At 55.1% G+C, this 24,528-nt stretch overlaps 1 protein-coding gene across 1 annotated transcript in view; it reads left to right on the forward strand.

Moving 5' to 3' along the window:
• Positions 1-442: 442 nt before the first annotated feature.
• IGSF9B (immunoglobulin superfamily member 9B) overlaps positions 443-24,528 on the forward strand; it is a 57,507-nt gene continuing 33,421 nt past the window's right edge. Inside the window, exons 1-7 of the mRNA XM_075564070.1 lie at positions 443-760; positions 10,995-11,192; positions 13,020-13,166; positions 19,462-19,613; positions 19,986-20,103; positions 21,614-21,755; positions 22,035-22,180. Coding sequence (XP_075420185.1) covers positions 697-760; positions 10,995-11,192; positions 13,020-13,166; positions 19,462-19,613; positions 19,986-20,103; positions 21,614-21,755; positions 22,035-22,180 — 967 coding nt within the window. The 5' untranslated portion in view covers positions 443-696. The remainder of the gene's footprint in view (positions 761-10,994; positions 11,193-13,019; positions 13,167-19,461; positions 19,614-19,985; positions 20,104-21,613; positions 21,756-22,034; positions 22,181-24,528) is intronic.

Here is a 24,528-nt window from a genome sequence, read left to right on the forward strand (position 1 = left end):
CCGCACTGTCCTCCTGGGAACTGCGCTTTGCTGGATGGAAACCGGATGTTGGGTTTCCTTGGGTGGGCGGGGGCTCGGTGCTCTCAGACCTGTCAGAGGTAATCGAGACTCCCGGGGTTTTCGGGGGCACCCCGGCGAAGCTGCCATTGCATTCTCCGGAAACTTGCCATGCAGTGGGAGCAGCGACCAGAAGAGCAGGGCAGAGACGCTAAAACGACTGCTCCCAGGCAATGCGCATGATTCTGCGGCTCTGTGCTCGCCACAATTCAACGCACCTTGAAACGGGGCTCGTCTCCTGCGCAGCGCGAGCGGCAGGCGCCGAAGCCAATCAGCTTCCAGCCTGGTGGCGCTAGCCAATAGCTACGAGGCGGGGGCGGTCCCGGCGATCCCGGCCCAGCTAGGCTTCACCCGGGCTCGCCCGCTCGCTCGCTCGCTCGTTCAGCCCGCGCTGCTAGTGCAGGTGCCACTGCCATCGCCACCGCCAGCCACCGCCACCGCCGGGACTGCCGGGCCGGGAGAGGCGCTGCGCACGCCGGGGCTTCGGGGACGCGGCACCGGGCTGCAGGAGGACAGGCGCAGGACGCAGAGGTGGCGTCCCGGCTTTCGGACCCGCTCCAGCTCTGGGCATGAGCGGTCTAGCGGAGCACGAGCGCTCCTGAGATAGGATGCCGCTCGGGCTCGGCGGGCGGTAGTACTATGATTTGGTATGTGGCCACTTTGATAGCAAGTGTGATCAGCACCAGAGGGCTGGCTGCTCAAGGTGAGTTGAAGTGCAGCGCGTTCCCCTGACCGCCGCCGGACGTTGGCCCGCTGTACGCCCGGCCCCGACCCCCAAGCTGAACGCCGCACCCGGCCAGCCTCCGCCACTCCACCGGGTGGTGCCGCCCCGAGGAGGCGCGCCCCCGGCACTGCCAGGGAGCCGGGCTGCGGGGCTCCAGGCAGCCGCCCTGGGTCCTCCGAGAGGGACGCTGTGCGGTGTCCGGATCTTGGTGCTCCGCCGTCGACCCCCCCGCCCCCCAGCCTTGGGTCGGCCCGTGCAGCGATGGCCCCAGGTGCGAAAGCGATGGTCCCGGGACGCCGTTGGGTGGCTTCGCGACCGCTGGCAGGGTCCCCGGGCAGTTGGCAGTGACTTGGACAGGCTGTCTGATCTCAAGCCCCGCGCCGGGAGGCAGCTCTCGGGAGGCGCCTCTGCTGTGGGCCGCGCGGACCGAGCGCTTAAACTCTTCCCATCCGCATCTGGGGTCTAGCCGTCCGCAGCCTGCTGGCTGCAAAGCGTCTTGCGGCGCATCCCTATTCTGCTCCATCTCCCCCGCGCCCATCCCACCCCCAGCAGCCTGAGGTCCAGGTAGCTGGTTACCTTGGAAAAGGGGACTTTCGGAGCCCCGGGAAAGGAGGAGAGCTAGCGGAGCGGGATGGTGCCCCAGCCTGGCCTGGGGAGCGTGGGGCTTGGGCGTGAAGGCGAAGGCGCTGCCAGCCTCTCTGTAGCTGAGCCGCAGCCGGGGAAAAGTTCCCCGGGAAGGAGCCGCAGTCGGGCGGCGGGGTCCATTCCCTGCCTGCGAGGCCCAGCAGGCTGCGGGCGGGGCGGGGGCGGGGGATTCCCTCTGTTGGAGCGCCGCGCGGAGGTGGGACGCGTCTCTTTCCGCTTTTTCCTCTTTTAAGCTGAGAAAGATGCAAAGGGAAGCTACCAGAGAATTGGGCGACGCGTGCCCGAGCGAGCGCGGGCATTTGCTTTGGAGACGGGCAAAGCCATCCACAAGCCTCTGGGTGGCACCTTTGCTCTCGGCTCCTGAATGGAAGTTGGAGCAGAGCCCGACGGTGCCACCACTGGGAGCTCTCGGCCTCGGTGCACTGCACCCCCACACCGAGGTGCAGAGGTGCAGGGGTGCAGAGCCGGCTGGCTGCGGCCAAGTTCAGGCAGCCGAGATGAGGAGTGATGCGTGGGTGGGAGTCGCAGGAAGGACCCTCCAACTAGAGAATCCACTCCCCATGGTGTGAGAGCAGTGGCCGCAGGCGCACCTGTACAGGGTCACCTTGTGTGTGTGTGTGTGTGTGTGTGTGTGTGTTGGTGGGTGTGGGGAGTGTTAGTGAATGTGGAGGCAGGGATTTGAGAAAGTTTCTCTTCCCTTTGCTCCGTGGGGGTCTGAGCACAGGTCTAAGGAAAGGCAAAAACCCAGCGTGAACAGGGAACGCGGCATGTTGCTTTGGGAGGTATTTAAAACTCCCCATTTCGCAGGTGGGAAAACTGAGGCTAGATGACCAGGAAAACTCATGGAATGGGTATTAATTAGGTGGATAGGGCTTGCGCTTGCGAATCTGTCTCAACAGCCTCAGCCACCTCTCTCCCCACCCCCACTCCCCATGTAGTCTTCCAGTGCCCTCATCCTCCCCTGCAGTGTTTGGTATGCTCCTGCTGTGGGACTGCCCCCCCCCACCCCCCAGAGCACGGGAGAATACTAGAGCAGAACAGAGACATTGAAGGAAGACTCTGAAATAGCCTTCACAGCTGAGATATCCAGAGTAATGGGCTTTTGACAAGTCACAGTATAGAATAAAGACACATGGGTTGATATTGTAGCAACACAATGAATGGCCAGACAGAAAGAAGGACTTCCCAAGGACTTCCTTCTCTGCAGGCTGTTGGAGCAAAGGATGTGCTGCTTTCTTTGTGCGTACCAAGAGATTCCCCCTCTGTTACAATGCTTGACATGCTACCTTGCCTGGCAACAGGGGTGGTTGGGGGGTGGGACCTTATTGGTTTGCTTTGTTTTAACTTAAAGCTAGGTGTGGTGGTTAGATTTGACTCTAGGTGTAGAGTCAAACCGCCTGGATTCAAATCCTGGTCCTGCTACTTGCTGACCCCTTGACCTTGGGCATGTTCCTCAGTCTCTGGATGCCACTGGCTTCAATCAGAAATGAGGTTAGCAGTGTTGACCTTAAGGTGTGTGTGTGTGTGCATTTGTGTGATCATTAGTGCTATTTAAAAGATGAACTAACCTAGTTCACTAAATGTTGTTAAATTTGTGGGAATCCAGATCTTTGTCTGGATTTTTTCCCTTGAGTCCCTGAGGGTATGGGGAATTGGGACTGTCTTGTGGGGGAAATCCAGAAAGCTACATGTCAGAAGAAGTCTCGTCTCTCTTCATCTGGTGAGATGTGGAATAGGATGCCAGCCTCAGGGCTGCTTGGGAATCCTTGGAAATACCTGCAACACTGGGGTGGGGTGGGGGGGGGGGAGGATGCAGGGAGCACTGGAGGCAAGCTAGGGCACAGGCTCCCAGGAAGGAGGAGGGTCCGGCATGGCTGTGTCCTGCTTGCTTTAGAGATGCAGTGTTCCTGCCTTGATCAGGCCCTGTGGGAGAGGGTCTCCCCTCCTCTGACTGGCTGAGTTGGCTTCCTGGGGGATTCCAGAGGCAAGTGCTGAGGTCCTGAGGAGGGAGGGGGGATTTGAACTTGCTTGGGTCCCTGCGGTGGGGGCATTGATGTTTGGTTGGGACTCTATCAAAGGAAACTGTGCTCTGGTGACTTGTGGGGAGAAGATAAAAGTGGGGTAGGCTCCTTCTTTGTACTTTAATGATGTGTATCTAGATGGTGATTGAGCTTGGGAGGAATGTAGAGGAGACAGGGACACAGAAAGCCTGGGGGCGGGGCGGCTGGACTGTTAGTATCCCACATGTGTCCCAGGCACACTTGGGGGAGCTCACCACTGGGTGTGAGGATTCTGGGCCATGCTTGGCTGATGCTGGGCTTGGGCTAGAGGAGCTGATTATCCGGGGCTTCATTGCCAAGGCCGTCTCCTTCCGCCAACTCCCAATTCTGAGTATTTGTCCCTCAACAAAGTGGGGTGCTGCCTGAGAGCCTGGTGGGAGTTGGACTATTTCCCTCTACTCTTTGCTTGGTCTTGACCTTCCTTCCTTCTTTCCTTGTGGTCATGAAGATTAAAAGGAAGAGGTTTAGACCTATCAATTATGAGCAGGAACCCACGGACAACCTGTAAGTAAGATGTGGCAAGGAGTTTGTGTCACAAGCGTGCTGGGGGCAGGGTGTGTCTGCAGCTTGCACCCTAGAAGAAGTGGGGCGGATCTGTCAGCTGGCCAGGGCAGGAGAAGAATCTCCTTTCTGTAGCTGACTTTTGATATTCGTGGCATTGTCAGGTCTCATTCCTGGGTGGTGTCAGGTTCCTGGTCTGAGATCTAGGTGGGATCTGGTTACCCAGGAACAGAGGCTACCTCTGTGGGGATGCTCGAACACAGCACCTACGTGCTATGCCTACTCCTTGCCTCCGGGAGCCCTTGTGCTCATGCTCTGCTGTGCTCCCCACCTGCCCTCCTGGCCAGGGCACCAGCATTCAGTGTCTAGATGGCTGCTGTGTCTTCTTTCTGGGCCCCTCCTTCTCAGGCCCTACTAGGTGCCTGCTCATAGCCCACAGCTTTCCTGTATGCCCACGGGGTGGGATGGAAAAGAAACCTCAAGGGGAAGGGGCCAGATTTGGTGTTTCACAGTTCTCTGCTCCAGAATTCTCCCCTTTCCTCCCCCCACCAACATCCTGAGAACTTCAAGACCCTCACAGGCTTATGAGAAAGTATCCAAGGACCCTCTGCACCCTGGGATTGGTTAAGCAGCTTGTTTGACAGTGAATCTGGATTGCGAAAGATCTGTAATTAGCAAGAGCACCCAGCTAGGCAGAGAGGTGTGTGGATCCATGTGGATATGTATGCGCGTGTGGGCCTGCATACATGGGTGGGATGGGCAGGGAGGTCCTGCAGCCTCCAGGGCCCAGTGATCTGCAGGCACAGGATGGGAACCCACCTCCAGCCAGTCCTTGTTTGTGAGTCTTCTCATTCTGCACAGGAATCTAGGTGACCCAGGACCCTCTTGGGGTCCCAAATGCAGGGCTTTGGAAGAGGGAAGCTTGAGTGGGGCCAAATGAGGCTAGTGTAGGGTGCGCTGATAATTGATCTGCTTTTTGGTAGGGGCAGCAGAGTGGGTGTGGCAGCAGATGCCCGTTGCCTGTGTATAGTCCTGAGAAGGGGCGGACCCCTGAGGGAAAGGGGGATGCCAAGGCAGGGAAGGCCGTTTGTAACCTCTTTTCCTCCAGGCGCTGTCAACAACTGTGCAAGCCCCGTGTGCCAGAGGCATTGACCCATTTTCCTTAGGCATCTTCCTGCTTTCTGTCCTTGCTCTGTGATAAGTGGGAGGGATGGTTACAAACTGGGCTTTCTCTTCATAAGGTTTTGGAGACGAATGCCCTGCAGGACCAGCATAGGAAGGAGGTCTGGCTAGTCTGAGAAGAGAGGGGGCTGGGGATATCCCCTCTCTGCCACTCCTCTCTTTCCTCGGCTCCCACCCCTTGGTCACAGGCACCCGTCAAGAGGAGGTGGGCACATAGCCGGCACACAAACATGTCCTCAGAAATTATGGAGGCGAATCGTGCCCACATTTCATGGTCTCAGAGCGAGGAATGGTGGGTCTTCATCCAGGAGTAAGCACTGGACCTAGGTGGTTGACGTCCTTAGCCTCACCCAAGGAACATGGCCTCGGAGTGGACCTGTTTGGGTCCCCTAGCCTCCTATATGTGCTGTGCTCTGTGTGTGTGTGTGTGTGTGTGGAGAGTGGGGATGCATGGCCAAGGGGAGGAGGAGTGTGTGTGGTGGGTGTGGCTTATCATTTCTGCCTAGCAGAGCCATTAAGGGAGCTGTGCTGAGATTGAATTACTGACTTCCTTCCTGTCAGCGACTCCTGGGGAAAGGGCTCTTGGAAATACAATGGAGTGGAGAGCAAATTAAGGTTGCTAATAGCACCACAGCCTCCTGGGCTGCTCTGGGGGAGCCCGGGTGAGAGGGGTTAGAGCAGAGAGGCTCCCACAAAATGAAGTGGGTCCTCCCTTCTGAGGACCTTCCTCTTAACAGGGCTAGGAGAGATTTTCTGGCCAAGGCCAGTCTAGGGCTCACCTGACCTCGACCCCCACTGGGGAAGCTGGATGGGGGCAGGGGGCAGGAGGACTGTGAGGACATCAAGGGAGAAGTCAGGAAGAATAAAGATCTCTACTCCGAGGAACTGTCCAAGGTAGGGGTGGTTGTCTGGGAGATCCTCCATCCCACTTGCTGTCTGAGAAGAACCATCAGAGGGTCAGATCATCCTGGCTGGTGGGGACCCAGGTGTTTTCCTCTGAGTCTTCTGGGTCTCAGAGTCTCTTGGAGCCTCCTGACTTGTCCAGGAGGAGGGATTGGGGACCACTAGGGGTTATGTGTGCTTGGGACTCAGCAGGGATTATTTTTAGGCTGGCAGATGGAAGTGGCAGGGGCTGTCGCGGGTATTATTAGATAACAGGCCCGAGGTTTGGAGTCTGGTGCCCACAGAAGGAGGGGCAGGTGGCTCCCTTGAGGACTGTGATTCAGGAAGTTGGAGGGATGCCAGCACCCATGTCCTGTGTCCACCCATGTCAGCTACAAGACCCAATAGGGCTCCAGGACTCAGGCAGAAGTGCTGCCCAGAATGAAATGCTCCCCAGGGTGGGTCAGCAGCTTCCCCCTTAGTCCTTCTTGGTCCTCTCTGCCTCCTGCTAGAGCATGGGCTGGGGTGGGGGTAGCCTTGAGCCATGCCTCAGTAAAGGAGGTGGTGGGGCTAGTTTGGGGGTCCCCTAGAGGTGTGACGTTGGTTGAGCATGATGGTATAGTAGAGTAAGAGCCACGGGAGAAAACCCACGACCTGTTCCCCGACGAACTTGGGGGGAGCATTAAGCCCCCTGGTTTGCTCCTTTACAAGAGAGACAAGACAACTTGAACAAGCAGATGAAAGCCGAGGCATGAAGTGAAAATTCCTGTGTGTGCCATGTCCAAGCACAGGACCTGGCATTCAGTAGGCATTTGTAATCTCTATGTGTTTGCCTGACAGCTGCACCACTGTTGGTCAGGATTGCTTTGCCTTCTCCTGGCCTTCTGTGCTGCCTGTCCTCAGTCCCCTCCTTCCCCCTCCTCTCCCCTCCCCAGTCCTTCCTGGTGGGCAGACTGCCAGCCCCTGGTGCACACAGGGGCGCAATGGCAGCCTGGACTCACTTCCCACTGGGGGCCAGCTGGCCTGAGAGCAGGAGATTTGTACCCTGCAGGCTCCTCAAAAGGTCAGCCAGACTGCAGGGGTCCCCCTGTCTCCTGGCCTGTCCCTCTACTGTGCTCCGCCCCAACAGGCAGACCAATCCAAAGCAGGCTGGATGGTCCCTCAATGCAGGCAGGCCAGGTTTGGGAGCTGCTGCTTCCTGTCTTCCCTGGAGAGGACACTAGAAACCTGTGTCCTGCCTCTTTCCCCCTTCTCACCCCTGTAAATGCCAGGCTGCCGCTCGGAGGCAGAAGCCTGGGCCCTTGGCAGCAGGTGTCCGAGGGGCTGCAGTAGTCCTCAGTGATGGAGGAAGGTGACGCCATAGACTCTTCCTTGATGCCAGCCACACTCTCTTAGGTCACCGTCATTGGTCTTCACTCCCCCTCTGACCTCTTCCTTCCTACCCCCTTCAGATCCTGGGTTAGTTATTTCAGCCAGCTCTGCCAGGAAGAAGCCCACCTGCCCCAGGTAGCCTGGCTGTCTGCCCTCAGCCTCTTGGGCACTTTGATGGTCCGAGCCATCTAATGCGCCTCATCTCCCCGTGGCGGTCTGTGCTGTGCCCCTGGCCACAGTCTCCTTAGGTGTTCGCTCTGCCTGGGTCCTGTTTGGACCCTTCTGATCCCTGCCACTTTCATCGGACTTCTGACTTGCTTCTTGTATCTCCAACACCTGGGTTGGGGGTTGGCTTCCTCTCATATCTGCGCCCACCTAGCTCTTCTCCATTCAGCTCCTCTCCCCCTTTTACTACAGCGGGTTCACCTTGCTTAGCTTGTTTGGGGAGGGGTGGCGGCGGCTTTGTTTGCTTGTTTGCATTTTTCTTTTCCTTTTTTTGAGAAAGTGTTTTATTAGACATACTTTGGCTTAGAAAGGATCAGGCTTAGGGAGAAGTGTTTGTGGGTGTGATGGAGTGAGAGAATATGCTATTTGTGTGTGTGTGCGAGCACGCGCGTGCATGTGTGTAGTCAAGAGATGGAGAAAAACCAATAAATATTGTGGAGTTCAGGAAGGCAGGCGTGTGGGGGCTGTGACACGGGCTCCCACTCCTGCTCTCTGTTTTCGGAGGTATGTCTCCTTCCGTCTTGATTGTCTTCTGTAGGATTCTGGGATGCTTAACCCACCAGGCCTCTCTGAGCTGCTCCTGGGCCCTGACTCCCAGGGATTTGAAAATACTCCTGGGAAAAGATACTAGGGCACGGACCTGAGGCCTTGGGGCTGAAGCTCCTGGGAGGCGCAGAGAACACTGCCAGGGGCAGTGGACTGGGTAGACACCCTGGGGCCAAGGCCAGGGTTAGCAGGTGTGAGAGGTGCCGCCTCATTGCCCATGCGGTGAGAATGAGGCAGAACTAGGTGCAAATGAGCAGCCGGGCTATAGGAGCCCAATGCCAGAGTTGGCCCCCCTTGTCGCCACCCTGCCTTCTGCATTGTCCCCAAGCTCCTCCACCCTCAGCCAGAGCTCTCCAGATCAGAACTTTGCTGGGGTTCCCTTCACCCCAAATCCTAGACAGAAGCCTTGGGGAGGAGCCACCTTCTCTGTGAAGTGGTGCCCCCCCCCCCCCGCTCGCCCCGCCCCCGCTCGCCCCGCCCCCAGGTCCCTGCTTCTTAGAATAGCTCTTACCTCCCTCAGGGAGTAGCTTCTGCTTTTCCCTTTTGATTTCTTTCCAAGTCTGTGCTGCCAACACTCATGTGTGCACACTCACACACCTCTTTGCTAACACACACACACACAGTGCCTACGACTTTCCTGCCCCTCCTGGGTCCAGTATTACTGGAGGCAGATCTGGTCCGTGTCTGGGTGCCCTGGGGAGGCCCCTAGGGCTGTGGAGGAGGGGCTGTGGCAGCTGGGTCCTCTCCTGCTCTCCCTGAGGGACCTGAATTCCAACTTAGCCCCAGCACGGTGGGGGTGGGGGTGGGGGTGGGGAACCTGCTGGGGCTTCAGGCAGGTGAGTGCCTCACTCTGCTCTGCTCCCAAAATACTCTGTCATCTTAGCTCTTTCTCTAGAAAACCGTGATGTCACCGCTAGCCAATCCGCTTCTTGAAGGGCTGGCCTCCTCCCTCCTCCTTCTTTGCAACTTGCAGGGAGAGATCCGGAGAGGGGAAGGGGAAGGGGAAGGGGAAGGGGGAAGGAGACCTGGAAGGAGAGACACCCAGAGACCCACAGACCACATACGGACAGACAAACACAGGCACACGGAGACACAGGCAGAGAGAAAGGGGCCCTTCCACATCAGAGCAGACAAAGGCCCTGCAAATAAAAATCCAGATTACCCCCTCCCCCAAACACACACACACACACACACACACACACACACACACACACACACACACACCCCAGAGACAGACAGACACACTGGTACAGACATAGGGACAGGAAGAGAAAGGCAAGTGGGCAAAATCACCCACAGAGAGTGGGAGCGAGAGAGGAAAACAGAGACAGAGAGAAAATGGTGGAGAGCTCAAGAGAGACAGAGATATGAAGGAGAGAGAGACAGGGACACAGAAAGTAGGGGGGTGGGGGTGGTATTAGCAAGAGTAAGAGAGCCAGAGAGGGAGGGACCCACAGCCACATAGACAAGGAAAGATGGAGGCAGGGAGGGACACACAGGGAGAGGTAGAGCCCGAGCTGCCCTGAGCAGCACTGAAGCCGCCGCCACTGCTGGGCTCCGCGTCCCCTTGGTGGTGGTGGTGGTGGAGGGGCCAGCCTGCTCCTGCTCCTGCAGTCAAGGTTGCAGTCAAGGTTGCGCTGCTTGGGTGCTTAGCTGCTGTTGCAGGTACTGCCCCACTGGGACAGGAGGGCAGTGTGGGAAATGCGGAGAAGACAGGCAGGAAAGCTTCTTCCCAGGCAGCCTCTGAGTTGGAAGTGTGCTGGACAAGGTGACCTTGTGAGCCTCCTGGCCCTTCGCTGCATGGAGGCTGGTGGAGAAATGTCAGGAGGAGGTGGGGGCTGCATCCCCCCTGGGCCCCCGCTGCCATCAGGCTCTGCTCACCACCCTCCTCCAGCTTGGTGATGCAGGGAGGGTCTCTCTGCGCTGGCCTCCATCCTGTGTCCCCCACCTGCCACCATGTGCTTCCCCACCTAGTAGTTTGTCTATTCTCTCTCTGTCTCTCTCTCCCTTGTGGAAGGAAGTTAGCAGCCCCAGGGCCCCTCTCCTCTGCTCCAGCGCCCTGCTGTCCCAGGGTGGTGGCAGGCTTCTAAGACAGTCTGGTGGCTGCACGGTTACGGTTACCAGGCTTGAAATCCAGAGGCCAAGCTCCTCCCACGCAGGCCTCCTCTCCCTGGTGGCGTGAATACAAGCTGAAGGATACAGAGGTGCCGAGCCTGAAAGGTTTCCCCATGGAGTTGCTGTGAGCAGCCTGCTTAGCTTGTTGGGGATCCCAGTGTCATGTGGAGTCCGCCCACCTGTCCTGTGCTGCTAACCTCAAGCCGCCTCAGGGTGGGACAGACAGGGAGGGCTGACTGTCACCACCTGTCTCTACGCTCCTGCGGGAGTGCCCTGGGCAGGTGAGGAGCTCCATAGAGACTAAGTCACTCTCCAGACCTGCCCCCCTCTCTCTGTCCCCACCAATCCCTGCGCCTTTGGCCCCTGGGGGAGGTCAAAGGGTGAGACCACCCTGAGGACTGCTGGGCTGTGGGCTGGGCTGGAGGTTTGGCTGTGAGGGTGAATAGAGGAGCCACTTTCCTTTCCTCTTCTTGTTTCTATTCTCAGATCTGTGATAGGGCAGAGAGTGTGTGTGTGGGGGGGTGGGGTGGGGGGTGCTGGGGGGACCGTCATTGCATCCTCTGGGGAGGTCAGTGACGGGATGGCCCACCTAGGGGAGTGGGGAGGGGTAGTGCCATGCAGAGAAGAAGCGGGAGGGGCTGCTGGAAGGAGGCTCCCCTTGCTACCTCACTTCTCTGTCCTGCCAGGCGCCCAGGGACTGCGTGAGGAGCCTGAGTTCGTGACTGCTCGTGCTGGAGAGGGTGTGGTCCTGAGATGCGACGTGATCCACCCGGTGACAGGGCAGCCTCCACCCTATGTCGTGGAGTGGTTCAAGTTTGGGGTCCCTATTCCCATCTTCATCAAGTTTGGCTACTATCCCCCGCACGTGGACCCTGAGTATGCAGGTGAGCATTGGGCCTGACTAGGTTCCTCCTTCCTAGTTTGATAGGCATCCTGGCCACTCCCCATGTGCACGTGTCTGACCTGCTCTCAGGACGGCACTGCTCCTTCCTGCTCTCCATCGCTTCTTTTCTCTTTTTGACTGGTCTGTTTGTTATCTCTGGGCCTCGGGTCTTTGCTTCCCCCCATTCCAGCCTTTTGGCCCTGGTAGACTTTAATTAAGCGGTGGGGAGAAGAGGGACCAGGCGGTCCTGCAGACAGACAGCCTTTCTAAACAGCACAGCCTAGGAGCACGAAGAGGGCCCGCGGAGATGAGTACAGGAGGCAGTAGGGAGAGAGAGAGGTTCCCCCTGCTGGAGTGGGGGGTGGGGTGGGGGCAGAAAAGCAGCTCCACCCCTTCCCAGGTTTGACTGCAGCCGCAGAGTCTGCTCTGTCTGGCTTCACCCACTCTCTACATCTTGGCTCTGATTTTGGGCCTCCTTCCATCCCTAAGTGTAAGTATGTGTCTCCAGCCATCCCCACTCCTCCTCTGGCCCAGTCTTCATCCCCACCCCTTCCCCAATGCCTCCTGGCTACTGGCAGGCGCCTGCCTGCCTTCTGTGCCTCCCCTGTCACTCCATCCTCCCCCTCCTCCTGGCCCCGTTTGAATCTTGCTCTGCAATTACTCTTTCGAGCAGTGGCCTCACTGTCTGTGACTCACTGCCAGGGAAGAGTGCTGTGGGTTGGGGAAGACCGTGCTTGGGTGTAGATGTCTGTGTGTGTATGTTTGTATGTGTTGGGGTTTAAAAGAAGGGAGGAAGCAGGCAAGACACATCACTTTTATCATTAATCTGGCACCCTGACGTCCCAGTTGTGTTTCTCGCACCCACTCCTCTTTTCCTCCTCTGCTTGTTCCTTGCACTCTGTTTACACTACAGCTGATGGTCTCGTTCGCAGGAACGCTGTCAGTGTCCAGACAAGGAGGGAAGTGGGTCAGGTCATGATGCAGGCTTGGGAGGCAGTAGATGAGGTGGAAGGAAGCCCCATTGGCAGGGGGTGGACTGATAGAGCAAAAGGGGGAGGCTAGTTCCAATCCTGCTTGACTTATGTTGAAACCTTCCCCACTCACTGCCACGAGGGAGCCAAAGAGGGCAGGTACAAATGTGGGCATGGAGGGGGTGGATAGAGCTATAGAAGGGGTCTTTGGGAGTCTTTCTGCTACCTGCCATTTTTCTCCCCATTCTTGAGCTTTGCAGAGCCTGCTGCTCACCACACTTGCAGTCACTGGGCTGTGGCAAGATATGCAGTCTCTCTAGCAGTGGTGGCCAACTGGAAAGGGATGCTAGCATCCTGGTCCCTAGGTTGCTTCCTTCTGTCCTTACCCCTGGAGAGTCAGACAGAGGCAGGATGCTGGGGTCACAGGGACACAGACGAGACAGGGATGTTGTTTCACTTGAATGAAGATGCTCTGGGCCTTGCCTGAGGCTTCTCTACCTTACCCTCTTCTGTCCATACCTTCTCTCTCTCTCCTGCCTCCTCTCGGCTCTGTAGCCATTATTTTGTTTCTCTTAAGAGCTCTCCCAAAGAACTGGAGTTGTCTTAAGAACTGAGGCGTTTCTCAGTTCCAACTCATGGAACTGCAGAGGTAGTCTGGGATGGGGCCAGTTGGGGCTGGGGATCTGGGCAGGGAGAGTGGCTGGTGGCCAGGCTGGAGGCTGGTGCCAGTTGTTCTGTGGGTGGGGACCCTGCCATGGGACATGGGGCAATGTCCTCCTTTGGCTGGGGGTGAGGGGAATGATGAGTTGTTGCCTGCCTGATGGCACCTGGGGCTCCTTTTCCCACTCTGTCCCTAGGCCGGGCCAGTCTTCATGATAAAGCCTCGCTGCGGCTGGAGCAGGTCCGCTCGGAGGACCAAGGCTGGTACGAGTGCAAAGTGCTCATGCTGGACCAGCAGTACGACACCTTCCACAATGGCAGCTGGGTCCATCTCACCATCAATGGTGAGTATGAATCTTTCCCCAGGAAGCAGCTCAGAAAGACCGTTCCTGGGTCCTGCTTTAGACCACTTCTGTCTCTACTGTGCCCCAGTCCTCCCCCCCCAGTCCTTGTCCGGTAGAGGCACCTCTGCAGGGATTGGCCTCCCTAGATATCTGTTCCCCTCATGCTAAAGCAACTGTGGTCAGTGGGTCCATAGCAGGACGTATCCCTGGGCTGGGGCAGGGGTTGCTGGCTGTGGTGGTGATACAGCTCCTTATTGGGAAGGTAGAACCCTGGTTCTTGAAACCAAGAAGGTTTGGATTTTCTCCTGGCATCATTCATCAGTTACCCCTGGCCTCATCCCAGCCATAGGGAAAGGCCTTCCCACCCTGTAGTGGAATCCCTGAAGCCCCACGCGATCATCCTTCTTTCTAGACTAATGTTTTGTTTGCTTTTCCACGATATTCATTTGAGAAATGTGCAGAGACTTGCTGTTCCCCGCACATGATGCTAGACGATAAGAAGCCAATGGTGGGCAAATGCAGACACGCTCCCTGCCCGCGTGGAGTACATGCTCTTGTAACCCAGCAGGGTCTTGGGAAGGACTTTCATTTTTCGTGGCCACAGTTTTTGGTGTCCCGGTTTAAGAGGATCTTGCTGTGTGCAGATACTTTTCAAGAGTCAGAGTCAGGGGAAGGATTTGTTGAGGTCACTTGCTGGTGCCGAGGCCCCTGGGCCTGCCTGGGGCAATCTGTGGCTCTATGACAGTAGTACCAACGTATGGGCTCTTGGAGTCTCTTGGAGCGTTCCTTGTGTTTCTGTGTCCTCATGTAAGAGCAGGTTCTCTCAGGGAACCTTAAGGAAGCTGGGACTCTGGAGAAAACCCAGAAGTTGTCTCCAGAGGGGGAGATGGGTGATTTTTTTTTAAACCAGGACCCTTATCTTCCTTCAACATGTGGCAGCGGTCTATTCGACCACTGTCATGTTCTAGACATGCTCCTGGTTATCACCAATGTGAACAGTGAGGTCAGGTTTGGGATGTGCCACCCAGTGCTCGAAGGCCTTCTGTTTGGATGTCAGGAACTCGAGTGGCTGTGGTTGGAAGGGATGCTAGTTGGTGTTGCTGCTGGCTCTCAGTGTTTCTCTGCCCTGAATGAAAGCCCTGTCTGCCCCCCTCTCTTGTGGACTGAGTACCCGCCTCCCAGGACTTAGGTTGGATTCACACCCCTTCTGGGTCTGATTGAACACGGGCTTGTACTTACAGAGGATGTAGGGATGGGGCCCTGGGCAGTGTGGGTTCTAGCCTTGCTAACCTCGCCCTCCCCATTCAACGTCAGTCCAGGGGATGCTTTGGGGACACATGTAAGATGCTGGTTGGCTTTATCTACGGCTAGCAAGTTTTACTTTGAAGTAAACTTGTGGGTCACAAAAGAATCCAAATCCGTTTCAGTTTTGCTTTCCTTCCTTTTATAGCCATTCAGACTGATGCTTAGATCCATTGGTCTAAGGAATCTGGAAGTTTCTTTTAAGGTTGTGACCCTTCTGTCTCTCTCTGGGAAAAAAACCTCAAGCCCTTTATTTGTTGATTTTTTATATATTATATAATATTATATAGGTCATATATAATATCTATATTCCCTTTTGTTTGTCTATCTAACTTCAAAAACCAAAAACAACCCCCCCCCCCACACACATTCTATGTTGTGACACAGCTCAGCTCACCCGATCCAGTCAGTAGCAGTGTCCCATGGACCTGCCCCTCACTCTCGCATGTGGTTCCTTCTTGTTTGTCTCCTTCCCACCCTTCTCTCCCCCTCTCTCCATAGTCTCTCCCAGCCTCCTGGCCCTGGCCATGCTGTCATCTTTAAGGTCTTATCCGTTGGTGTGAAAACCATTTTTCTTTTTCCTTTATAACAATGGTGACATGAAATGTGGATCTTTATGAGATTGACTCACTTCGCAAAGCACGGTGTTCTCCAATTCTGTTCCTGTCTTAAGGTGTTTGGCAGGCTCACTGATGTTTTCAAGCGTGTATACTATTCCGTTGCATGAATGTACCAGACCCGAGTTTGCTTATCCGTTCTTCTGCAGTTGGAGTTTTTGATAGTTGCCCTCCTTTTGCTCTTGTGGAGATTGCTACAGTAAACCTAGGTGTGCACATGTCTGTTCGTGTTTTCTTCTTTATTTCTTTAGGGTACAGACCAAGTAGAGAGATGGCAAGAGCTTAGGATATTTGTATTTGCATTTGTTTAAGGAAGCGCCATGCTGATTTCCATAGCGGTTGTACAATTCGACAGCCCCACCTGCAAAGGAGGAACGTTCCAATCTCTCCGCTTCCTTGCCAGCGTGCATTATTTTCTATTTTCTTTAACATTTTGTTAAGAGTGTCAGCGTGAGGTGGTTTCTAATTGTTGTTTTAATTTGTATTTCTCTAATTGCTGGATGCCAATAGTTTTGGCTCCAATAATAAATAATAGGCCACGAAAAGCATCCCCCTATGGAAAACTGGGTACTGAAAGTTTTATTGGCTGAACCCCTCGGCAGGTGTGCCTGACGGTTGTTTTCCTCCCTGCCCTTTCCTCACTGTTGCGGGCACCTGGAGGCGCAGCCACTGTTTCCGTTGTATTGCTGGGGGTGGTGGGGTGGGGGGCAGGGGGCGCTCAGGGGGTGGGGGGGTCTCTCTCCAGGTGAGCTGTGGCAGCAAGAGCTCAGTTGGCCTCCTGTATTGGGGTGGTGGAGCTCCCTTTGGAAATGTCTAGGTCTTACCCCTCCGTCACCATGTCCACCGACGAGGCTTGTCTGCCTTAGGAACCTCTCATGTTTGCAGTGGCATCAGCGTGAACTGTGGCCACAGAAACAGCGAGAAAGGGGAGGCCAGAAAGTGGTACCATCTTGGAAACCACAGGGGCAGTGAACCCCTCCCCTGTCCTATAGGGTCTCTAGTTATCAATCGGAATTGACTCGATGGCCACGAGTTTGTTGTGCTTGTTTTTGATGGCCAATAGGAAAAGGGCTTATTTCACGCATCTACCAGTCATAGCTGTGTGATCCTAAGCAAGCTAAGTCACCTCTCTGGGCTTCAGCCCTGCTTTTGTTTCCTTGGTTAAAAACAATGAAGCAAAGCCCTGCCTTTTCGCAGGGTTGTTGAAGGATTAAATGAAATGCTCTGAGAGGGTGTATCTTGAGCAATGGTGAGAACATCCACTGTTTGCAAACACCAGTGTCCTTCTCAAGAGAGCAGAGATCAAATCAGATGAATGTAAGTAGCAGGGAGACAGCTAGCACCTAAGAAGGACCCGTTCTCATGTTGGAAGCTGGAAAGGACTTTGGCCAACATAAAATCCTTCGCTGTACACCAGTAACCAGCCATGGAAAACATATTCTTGCGTGTCCATTTCATCCAGTTGACTCTGGGGACACAGCTGCAGACACGGTTCAGTCCTGGCTCCTAAGGAAACTTAAAAGAAAGAACATAAACAGAGCCAATGATGATGATGACAGGGGCTTTGGAAGCACAAACGAGGGAGACCTCTGAAGAGATGTCCTGTATTCTGCGACCTGAAGTGGGAGGAGGAGCTAGCCAGGTGTAGGAGGGGGAGCTATTCCATAGAGGTATCAGCATGTGGGGACTGGGAGCCCAGTGGGAGAAGGGATAGCAATTCAGGGAGCACAGCATGTTGCTCCTATGGAAATGTGAGGCAGACAAGCTAAGAATGTCTAGTGGGCTCCAGACTTTAGAACTAAGGGCTGTCATCGAATACATTGTGCCATTGTCCTGGGTTCTAAGGGGGACGATGAGACCAGAGGCGTCATGAGGCGAAAGAGAAATCTTGCTCCCTTCATTCTCCTGTCCCTTCATTCCGAGTCTCGAATTCCGCATGGATATTTTCATTATTGATAGAAAAAGTCCAAGCCCAACATTCCATCACTTCCACACTAGAATGTTTAATGTCAGGCCTTTTCTGACAGGGCTCACCTTTGGAAAATGAAAGGCCAGTGAAAAATTAGAATCACAAATCATCTCATTCTCCTTCTGTGTTTTCTTTGAAGACCAGTTGGGTGGAAACAAGCCCAATTATTTCTTTATCACTTCCAAAATCGCTCCAAAGCTCAAGCCTCACTTCAGGTCAGTGGATTTGTCGCAGGAGGGGCCGGCCTTTTTCTAACCTGCACTATTAATTATAGTGTACTTGTAAAAGAAAAAAACAAAACAAGGAAGAAAGAATTAATCCTGGAAATGCAGTTGGCAAACTAACACCTAATCCAGTAAATAATGGAGAGTCAACCCGTTATTTTCTGAAAACTCGAAATTGTTCAAAGTACTTTCCTGATTAGCACCTAAATAATAAAGTAATTATGTAATTAGCAATTAATTTGTCACTTCAGGACGTAATTTAATTTATTATCTTTTCTTTTAAGCTTGACACCAGAGGTAACAGTGGCAGGGCTGTGCTGGCCGTGTCTCCGGGGGCCGGCCTGGCAGAGGCCAGGGTATTTGGTCTTAGGCTCACTTGGGAGATGAGCATACATGCTGGGGGCGGGGGTGGGGGGTGGTGGAAGAAATGCCTGGCACTTAAGAACCCAGGGTCTCAATTTTAGGACTTGGAACACTCGTTGCTATTCGGTTTAGTATATCCATAGGCCTTGGATGAGAACAGATTTTCTCCTCGATGGGCATTGTGTGTTTTTGTTGGTATGCGATAAAAAGTGCTTCCGATTCATTCCATTCTTACCGAGGGAGTGCCTCCCACTGATGACAGCCACACTGGCCTCGGGGATTCAGATGAAAGAGGACGATGGTCTTGCCATACCCTTGCCCTTAAAGAAGCCCGCGTGTTGGTGTTTATGTTGGCCTACGAGTTCACCTGCCTCCACTCATCGACTTATTCAGTCCATTCAGTTATTCATGTAACAGATATCTGGTGAGACCTTTACTGCGTGGCAAAGCTGGGCGTGTGGCGCGGTCCCGGGTCTCAAGGGTCCTGGATTCTAGTAAGGAGCGCAGACACGAAGTGGGTAAATAGATGCTCATTGAAAATGACTTCTACTAATGCACCCTACACAGCACAAGCGGATGGAGCGCGCAGGCGCTGCAGTCTTAGGTGGGTGGCTGGGCAGGCGGAAGGGGGAAGGGTCGTGATAGCAAACTCTGGGATAAAGCCAGGGAGTGAGACCTGGGCGCAGGGAAGTGAGGCAGTGGACGTGCCACGCCCCTGGTCTGGAAGGTTCGTTCGGGCACATTTGAGGAACCATGTGAAGGGGGAAGAGAAGACGTGATGTAGCAGTGGGCGGGGCCCATCATTAAGGTGCTCTGCCTAGTCTGGTTGAGATCTAGGGAGGAAAGACGTCTCTCAACGCTTCTCCGGATGAACCTGAGGACACCCACGGCACACTAAGCCACGTTTCCTTTTGCAAGCTGCGTTCGCAAAGCATGATCTCATCTTTTCCTCACTTCAGTGCTGGAGGGTGGAGGGTGAAGCCCAGAGAGGTTGTCCAAGGCTGAGCAGCTGCGGCAGATTAGAACCCGGACTTGGGTTCTGGGCTTTGGGAGCCTTTGCCCCAGCCTGCCGTGGGCGATGGCTCCAAGCCGAGGCCTTTAGACGCTCGGTTCCCTTCTTGCAGCAATTTCCAGGACCCTTCGGGCTGGCATTTAGAAATGTGCCCCCCACCCCCACCCCTGTTATTTCAGAACAGATAGCATGGTCCTTGGGTGAAAGGGTCACTGGGTTCTTTCTCCAAGCTTCTCAAGCAGAGAAGACTGCGTGTCTTAAAAGCTGGTTGCCCCTAAGACGAAGTTTTAATAAGACCCCAATGCAAGGGAATTAAGCTGACATCCTCAGAAGAGAATGAAGAAAGTTGAGTAGTCTGCAGAGCGCACTCTTTGCCTACCTGTGGGGAGGCCAGAGAAGGAGGCAGAAGAAGCATGCCTTTCTGTGCAGAATGTGGGAATATCAGATGCTGGGTGACCTGGCTCCCTGATCCATGCGAGGCTGCAGAGGATCCTGGCCTTGGTGTCCTTTAGACGGGCGGCTAGCCAATGTGGGACACAGAGAGTTTGAATGCTAGGCCTCTCCTGCCTCTGTCTTATTGGTGGGCAGATTATTCTGTCTGGCTCGGGCTTTGTTTTTTTCACCTGTAGACTAGGGAATATAACGTTCACCTTGCAAAGATTCGGTGGGGCTTCCACAGGGAAGGGACTAGGTGCAGCACATGGCCCAGGGCAGGCCCCAAGTCCATGGCCCCAAGGTTGTGGTTCTTGTGGGTTTGTGGTACCGCCTGATTGGATTCCATCACTCACTTTCTTGGTCTCCCTTACAGCTCCTCCCACATTTACAGAAACACCCCCCCAGTACATTGAGGCCAAGGAGGGTGGCAGTATTACCATGACCTGCACGGCTTTTGGGAACCCCAAGCCCATTGTCACCTGGCTCAAGGAGGGGACACTCCTAGGTGCTAGCGGGAAATACCAGGTAACTATCGTTCTTCGATAGGACCACTACGAGCTATGTCCCTTCCGGTCCCCTCACAGTTCCCTTTGCTTCCTTTCGGCTGGCCGCAAGCAGTCTCTCACTTCAGTGAGTGCCCGAACGGTGTGCGCAGGCACCAGGTAGAGGCGGGACGCTGTCTGTGGACAGGCGACAAACTGGCGTGGTGGGAGGGGCTGTGCCCCACCTTGGAGGGTGGTGGGAAAGGAGATGGATTTCCTGTCAAATACCCCAGGCCCGGGTGTCCGTCCCTGAGGCCACTTCCCCTCAACTTCTTTAGACTGCGTCACCCTGGCTGCGGAGAGCATCTCAGCGGCCAGGGATGAGAGTGCTGAGCTCTGTCTTTCTTGGTCCCAGGTGAGTGATGGGAGACTGACCGTGAAGGAAGTCAGTCGGGAAGACAGAGGTGCCTACACCTGCCGAGCATACAGCATACAGGGGGAGGCTGTCCACACCACCCACCTGCTTGTCCAAGGTAAGCCGGTTGTGAGCAGGCTCTTTGTACAAGGAACTCCCAGCTCCCCGGGGACGAGTGGAAGCGGGCTAGAGATGGTCAGGGGACCTCCTGCAGACCTGGTTCCTCCAGGGCACACCCAGGGCAGCCTATGGGAGAGGGTCACCAGGAGGGGACAGCAAGGCGCCATGGTAACTGAAGTTCTGGTCTTCCTCTGCTATAGCCCTGCCTCCTTCAGAGAGGGGCCTCCCCTGGGGTCACTGGCCCACTAGCGATGGCATCAGGAAGCGACCTTCCAGCCGTAATCTGTGCCCAGACTCTTCAGTAAAGACCCAGAGCGTTAGACAGAACTGGGGTCTGCTGCATCAGCCCAGAAAGATGGCAGGCCTCCCTGCCAGGAGCCTGAGACACTGTCTGAGGAGCGGCCCCTTCTAGCTTCCGAACTGAGCCAGTTCCTCACTCCCACCAACCTGCTGGAGGGACAGAAGTGGCAAACTGCGTGTGGCCTGTGTCCGGGTGGCAGGGAGCCCCTGAGGACATGTTTATTCAGTGCCCCCCTCCCAGAATACTGCATAGTGGCAGCAGCTGGGATTAGAGGTCCGCTGCAGCCTTGATTAAAGCTGGCCCCTTTTGTAAAGGCGACCCAACCAACTGACGGAGGTGTCCATCTGGAAAAAACCTGCATCAGGGCCGGCTGGAATTTTACCCCCTTTGTTTCTCCTCCCTGCTGGTCTCTTTCCTAAGTTGTCCTCTTAACCACTGGTTCTGGCCCTGGCAGGTAAGCAGCTTGAGCCTCTTGCTCCTCCAGAGACCAGGGTTTACTTTGCTATGGATTTAAGGTCTGGCCTGTTTCCATCTTGTGTGCCTTCTGCTCAGAAGCTCTGTTAAAGGGAAGGATGGACCAAGATGGATGTGTGTGTGTGTGTGTGTGTGTGTGTGTGTATACTGAGATGGCTGGCTTGGAGAGCCAGAATTTTATAAGAAGATTGTGTATGTATGCGTGTGTGTGTGTGCGTACTGAGATGGCTGGCTTGGAGAGCCAGAATTTTATAAGAAGATTGTGTGTGTGTGTGTGTGTGTGTGTGTGTGTGTGTGTGTGTGTGTGTGTACTGAGATGGCTGGCTTGGAGAGCCAGAATTTTATAAGATTTTGTGTGTGTGTGTGTGTGTGTGTGTGCGTGTGCGCGCGCGTGCACAGCAGGGCCTATATGTGCTTGAAGGGAGTACCTGCAGCCACATCAGGGGATGGGGCACATCTGGCCACACTTCAGGGTCTCCTGCATTTGTGAGAGCCGTTGGGAGAATAGGAACCTGGGCACAGGAACCAGCTGCGGTGTCTCCATGACAACTACCTGGGTTGGCTAGAACTCTTGGACAGTGCTGTCTCCCAGCCCACTTCCTCCAGCTGAGGGCATCTGGAGGCCTTGCCGAGCTTCTTGGGAGGCCCTGGTGCTGTTCTCCTCCTCTTCCTTCACCCTAGTGCCCTCCCCGCTCCTCATATGAGGTAACTGTTTATCCCTCTCTTTCCCCAGGGCCTCCTTTCATAGTTTCCCCTCCTGAGAACATCACTGTCAACATATCCCAGGATGCTCTGCTCACCTGCCGGGCCGAGGCGTATCCTGGCAACCTTACCTACACCTGGTACTGGCAGGATGAGAACGTCTACTTCCAGAAGTGAGCACCCTGCTCCTGCCTTCATGGGTCTTTCCCTGGGCCAACAGGCGAGGCCTCTGGGTAGAGACAGTGCGGTGGTCCCGCCCACATGGCCCATAAGCTGAGGCAAGAGAGGGGTCAGGAAGGCTTCTCTCGATCCCGTTTGAAGGCCCCACCTCCCCCATGGGCAACAAGCATGAGTCACGCCAGGACCTTGTCTGGTGGCTGGTAGAAGACCCAGCCCTCATTTACCAGCCCCCACCCCACACTCCCCCTCTGTTCTCTTTGTCTGCCTTGTAGTGACCTGAAGCTGCGGGTACGAATCCTGATTGATGGCACGCTGATCATCTTCCGGGTGAAGCCAGAGGATGCAGGGAAGTACACCTGTGTCCCCAGCAACAGCCTGGGGCGGTCGCCCTCTGCCTCTGCCTACTTGACAGTGCAGTGTGAGTAGGGTGAGGGGGGACCACCCTGGGGGGATTTCCAGAGGGTGCAGGCCCCTGCAGCCAGCCTGGAGGCTGTGGGCAGCAAAGGCTAGAGTTCTCCAAGGGAGTGTGGTGGGAGTGGCTGATGGAGGAAGGATGGAAAGATATTCCAAGGGGAGATGAGACCTGGACTGGGCAGTAGGCAGGAATGCATCACATACTGTGTTTCTGAGGGCCACATGTAACTCCATGTGCTAGCTCATTCATACCATCCACTGAGTGCAGCTGAATTCAAGGGCAAAGGGCCCTTCTGCCTTCTGACCAGTTGTCCTTGAACTAAGTCACAGCCAACACCTCTCTACCTCGAGCAAGTTGCCACTTAGTGCTTCCCCCCACCCCCCCAAAAATCTCTGTCAGCGTGTATAAGCGTGAAACTGTGCATCAACTGATGCCCTGCCCTCCTCGCTTGCCTCCGCCATCTGTGGACTGGTGTGGGATGAGGGTGTTGGAGACTCTGCGCGGGCCTGGCCCGATTCCGCTTCACCATGATCAGTCTCACGCTTGGTCTTCTGTCGCTCTGCTCTGGAGCTGCCGGAAACCCCGTGACCCAGCTGCTCTTCTGGTGCCAGAACAATCTAGGCTTTTGTGTGAGGACATAAATTCGCCTTGCTAATCTTTCATCCTTCAGCCACAGCCCATTGCTTTCCCGCCCCCTGGCAAGCTCAGCATTGGAAGAGGAAGAAAGAATGATGAGTAACGAGGACTAATTTCATCTCTTGGCTTGTGCCTGGGCCCATCACTCCAGGAATAAAGGCTCACCCCAGGCTGCTGTGGTCCCAGACTCTCCATCCCGGGGGGGCTCATGTGGGAGGATTGCTCACACCTAGGGGCAGGGAGTGGCAGCTGGCAGAAGTAGGACAGCCAAGAGAAGGGCATCCAGGAGTTCACAAGAGAAGCTAACGGACAACCGGTGACCAGAGGTGGCCAAGGTCATCTTCCGACTGCCCAGCAGAGCTGATGTTGCTGTCTGTTCACCCCTCAGTTGTGAGGTGGTTCCAGGCTAGGTAGGTGGAGTGCAGGACTCACCGACCTGACATTCCAAATGCTTTCTCATCGCTAGACAGTGCTTCGGTGCTGCGGCAAGACGGAGCATTTCTCCACTCCCACTGTGTTGTACTAAGAGGACTTTGAGCATGAGGTATTTTAAGCTGCCAAGAGATGTTTGATCAATATCTACCCCACCCAGACCCGTAGTTAGCAAAAACAAGCAGAACTTTGTCTGTAAAAGACTTACTTTGGCCCCCAAACTGTGCTAGAAGGTGGAGGTCTCAAAGAAGTGAGTGGTTGGTTCTTCTACCTCGGCGGGACGGAAGACCCAGTCCAGCGGGATGCTGACTCGAGTCTCAGGGTTAAGAAGGTGACTGAGTGGCGCTGTACCCCTAGGGGCACAGGTCCCATCTTTTCAGCTCAGGCTGTTTTCTGTTGGGAGAGATTTGCCAGTGCCCTCAACTGTCAACATCTGCCTGTAACGTGCTCCCTGCTACTTCCACTCACCGGCAAAGGGAATCCAGGGCACTGGGGTTTGCAGGCAGATGACCCACGGTTCTTTGTTTCGGCAAAGCAGTTCAGAGTATTTCCCATTCGCAAACCCTTTGAAAACCCTGGAGCAAGACAAAACAAAATGACGACAAAAAGTCAGAAGCTAGGTCTAAATATATACCTCAGCCTGGCATTTATGTAAGACCATGCTGAGAACAATTCAGAATGCTTGAAAGGTACCGACTCCTTCACCCTCACTGTCTGGAGGTCCCGCATCTTCCCTGCAGTCTTCTGGGGAAACTGGGGCAAGCGGAGAGGCGATGACTCAGCCCACGTCACAGGATGCGCTCACCCTTTGACTCGCCCCCTCGATTCTGTTCGTTCCTTTGGCGGCCTCTTTCCAGCTGCACAAATGGGGAGCCTGAGCCCAGAGAAGCTGGAAAACCGGCTGGGAGGAGAGGGGTGACTGGCAGATCCAGGGAACTGCCATTTTGCTTTGGCTTTGGGTTTGGGGGAAAGCTCGAACTACTTGCTGCTCACGATGGACTTGATGAGAAGAAACAGGTGGGGGTGGTGTGATGAGATGTGGGCATTGAGCTAGGAGTCTAACAGCTGGGGCGGGGGGTGGGGGTGGCACATTGAGAGTCCTTACCAGACAGGTGCCATGAGCAAGTAGAATCATCCAAGGAATGCTACAAGCGGATGGTGCACATGCCAAGCTCGAAGGTTGGACTTGTACAGACCCCACAGGAGAGAGCTCCAACAACCTGCTCCCGTTAGAGTATAGCCAAGAAAGCCCAGAAGGGAGCAATTCTACACGGAATGCAGGG

The sequence above is a fragment of the Tenrec ecaudatus genome, chromosome 12 (genome assembly GCF_050624435.1).
Source record: "Tenrec ecaudatus isolate mTenEca1 chromosome 12, mTenEca1.hap1, whole genome shotgun sequence".
NCBI lineage: Eukaryota > Metazoa > Chordata > Mammalia > Afrosoricida > Tenrecidae > Tenrec > Tenrec ecaudatus.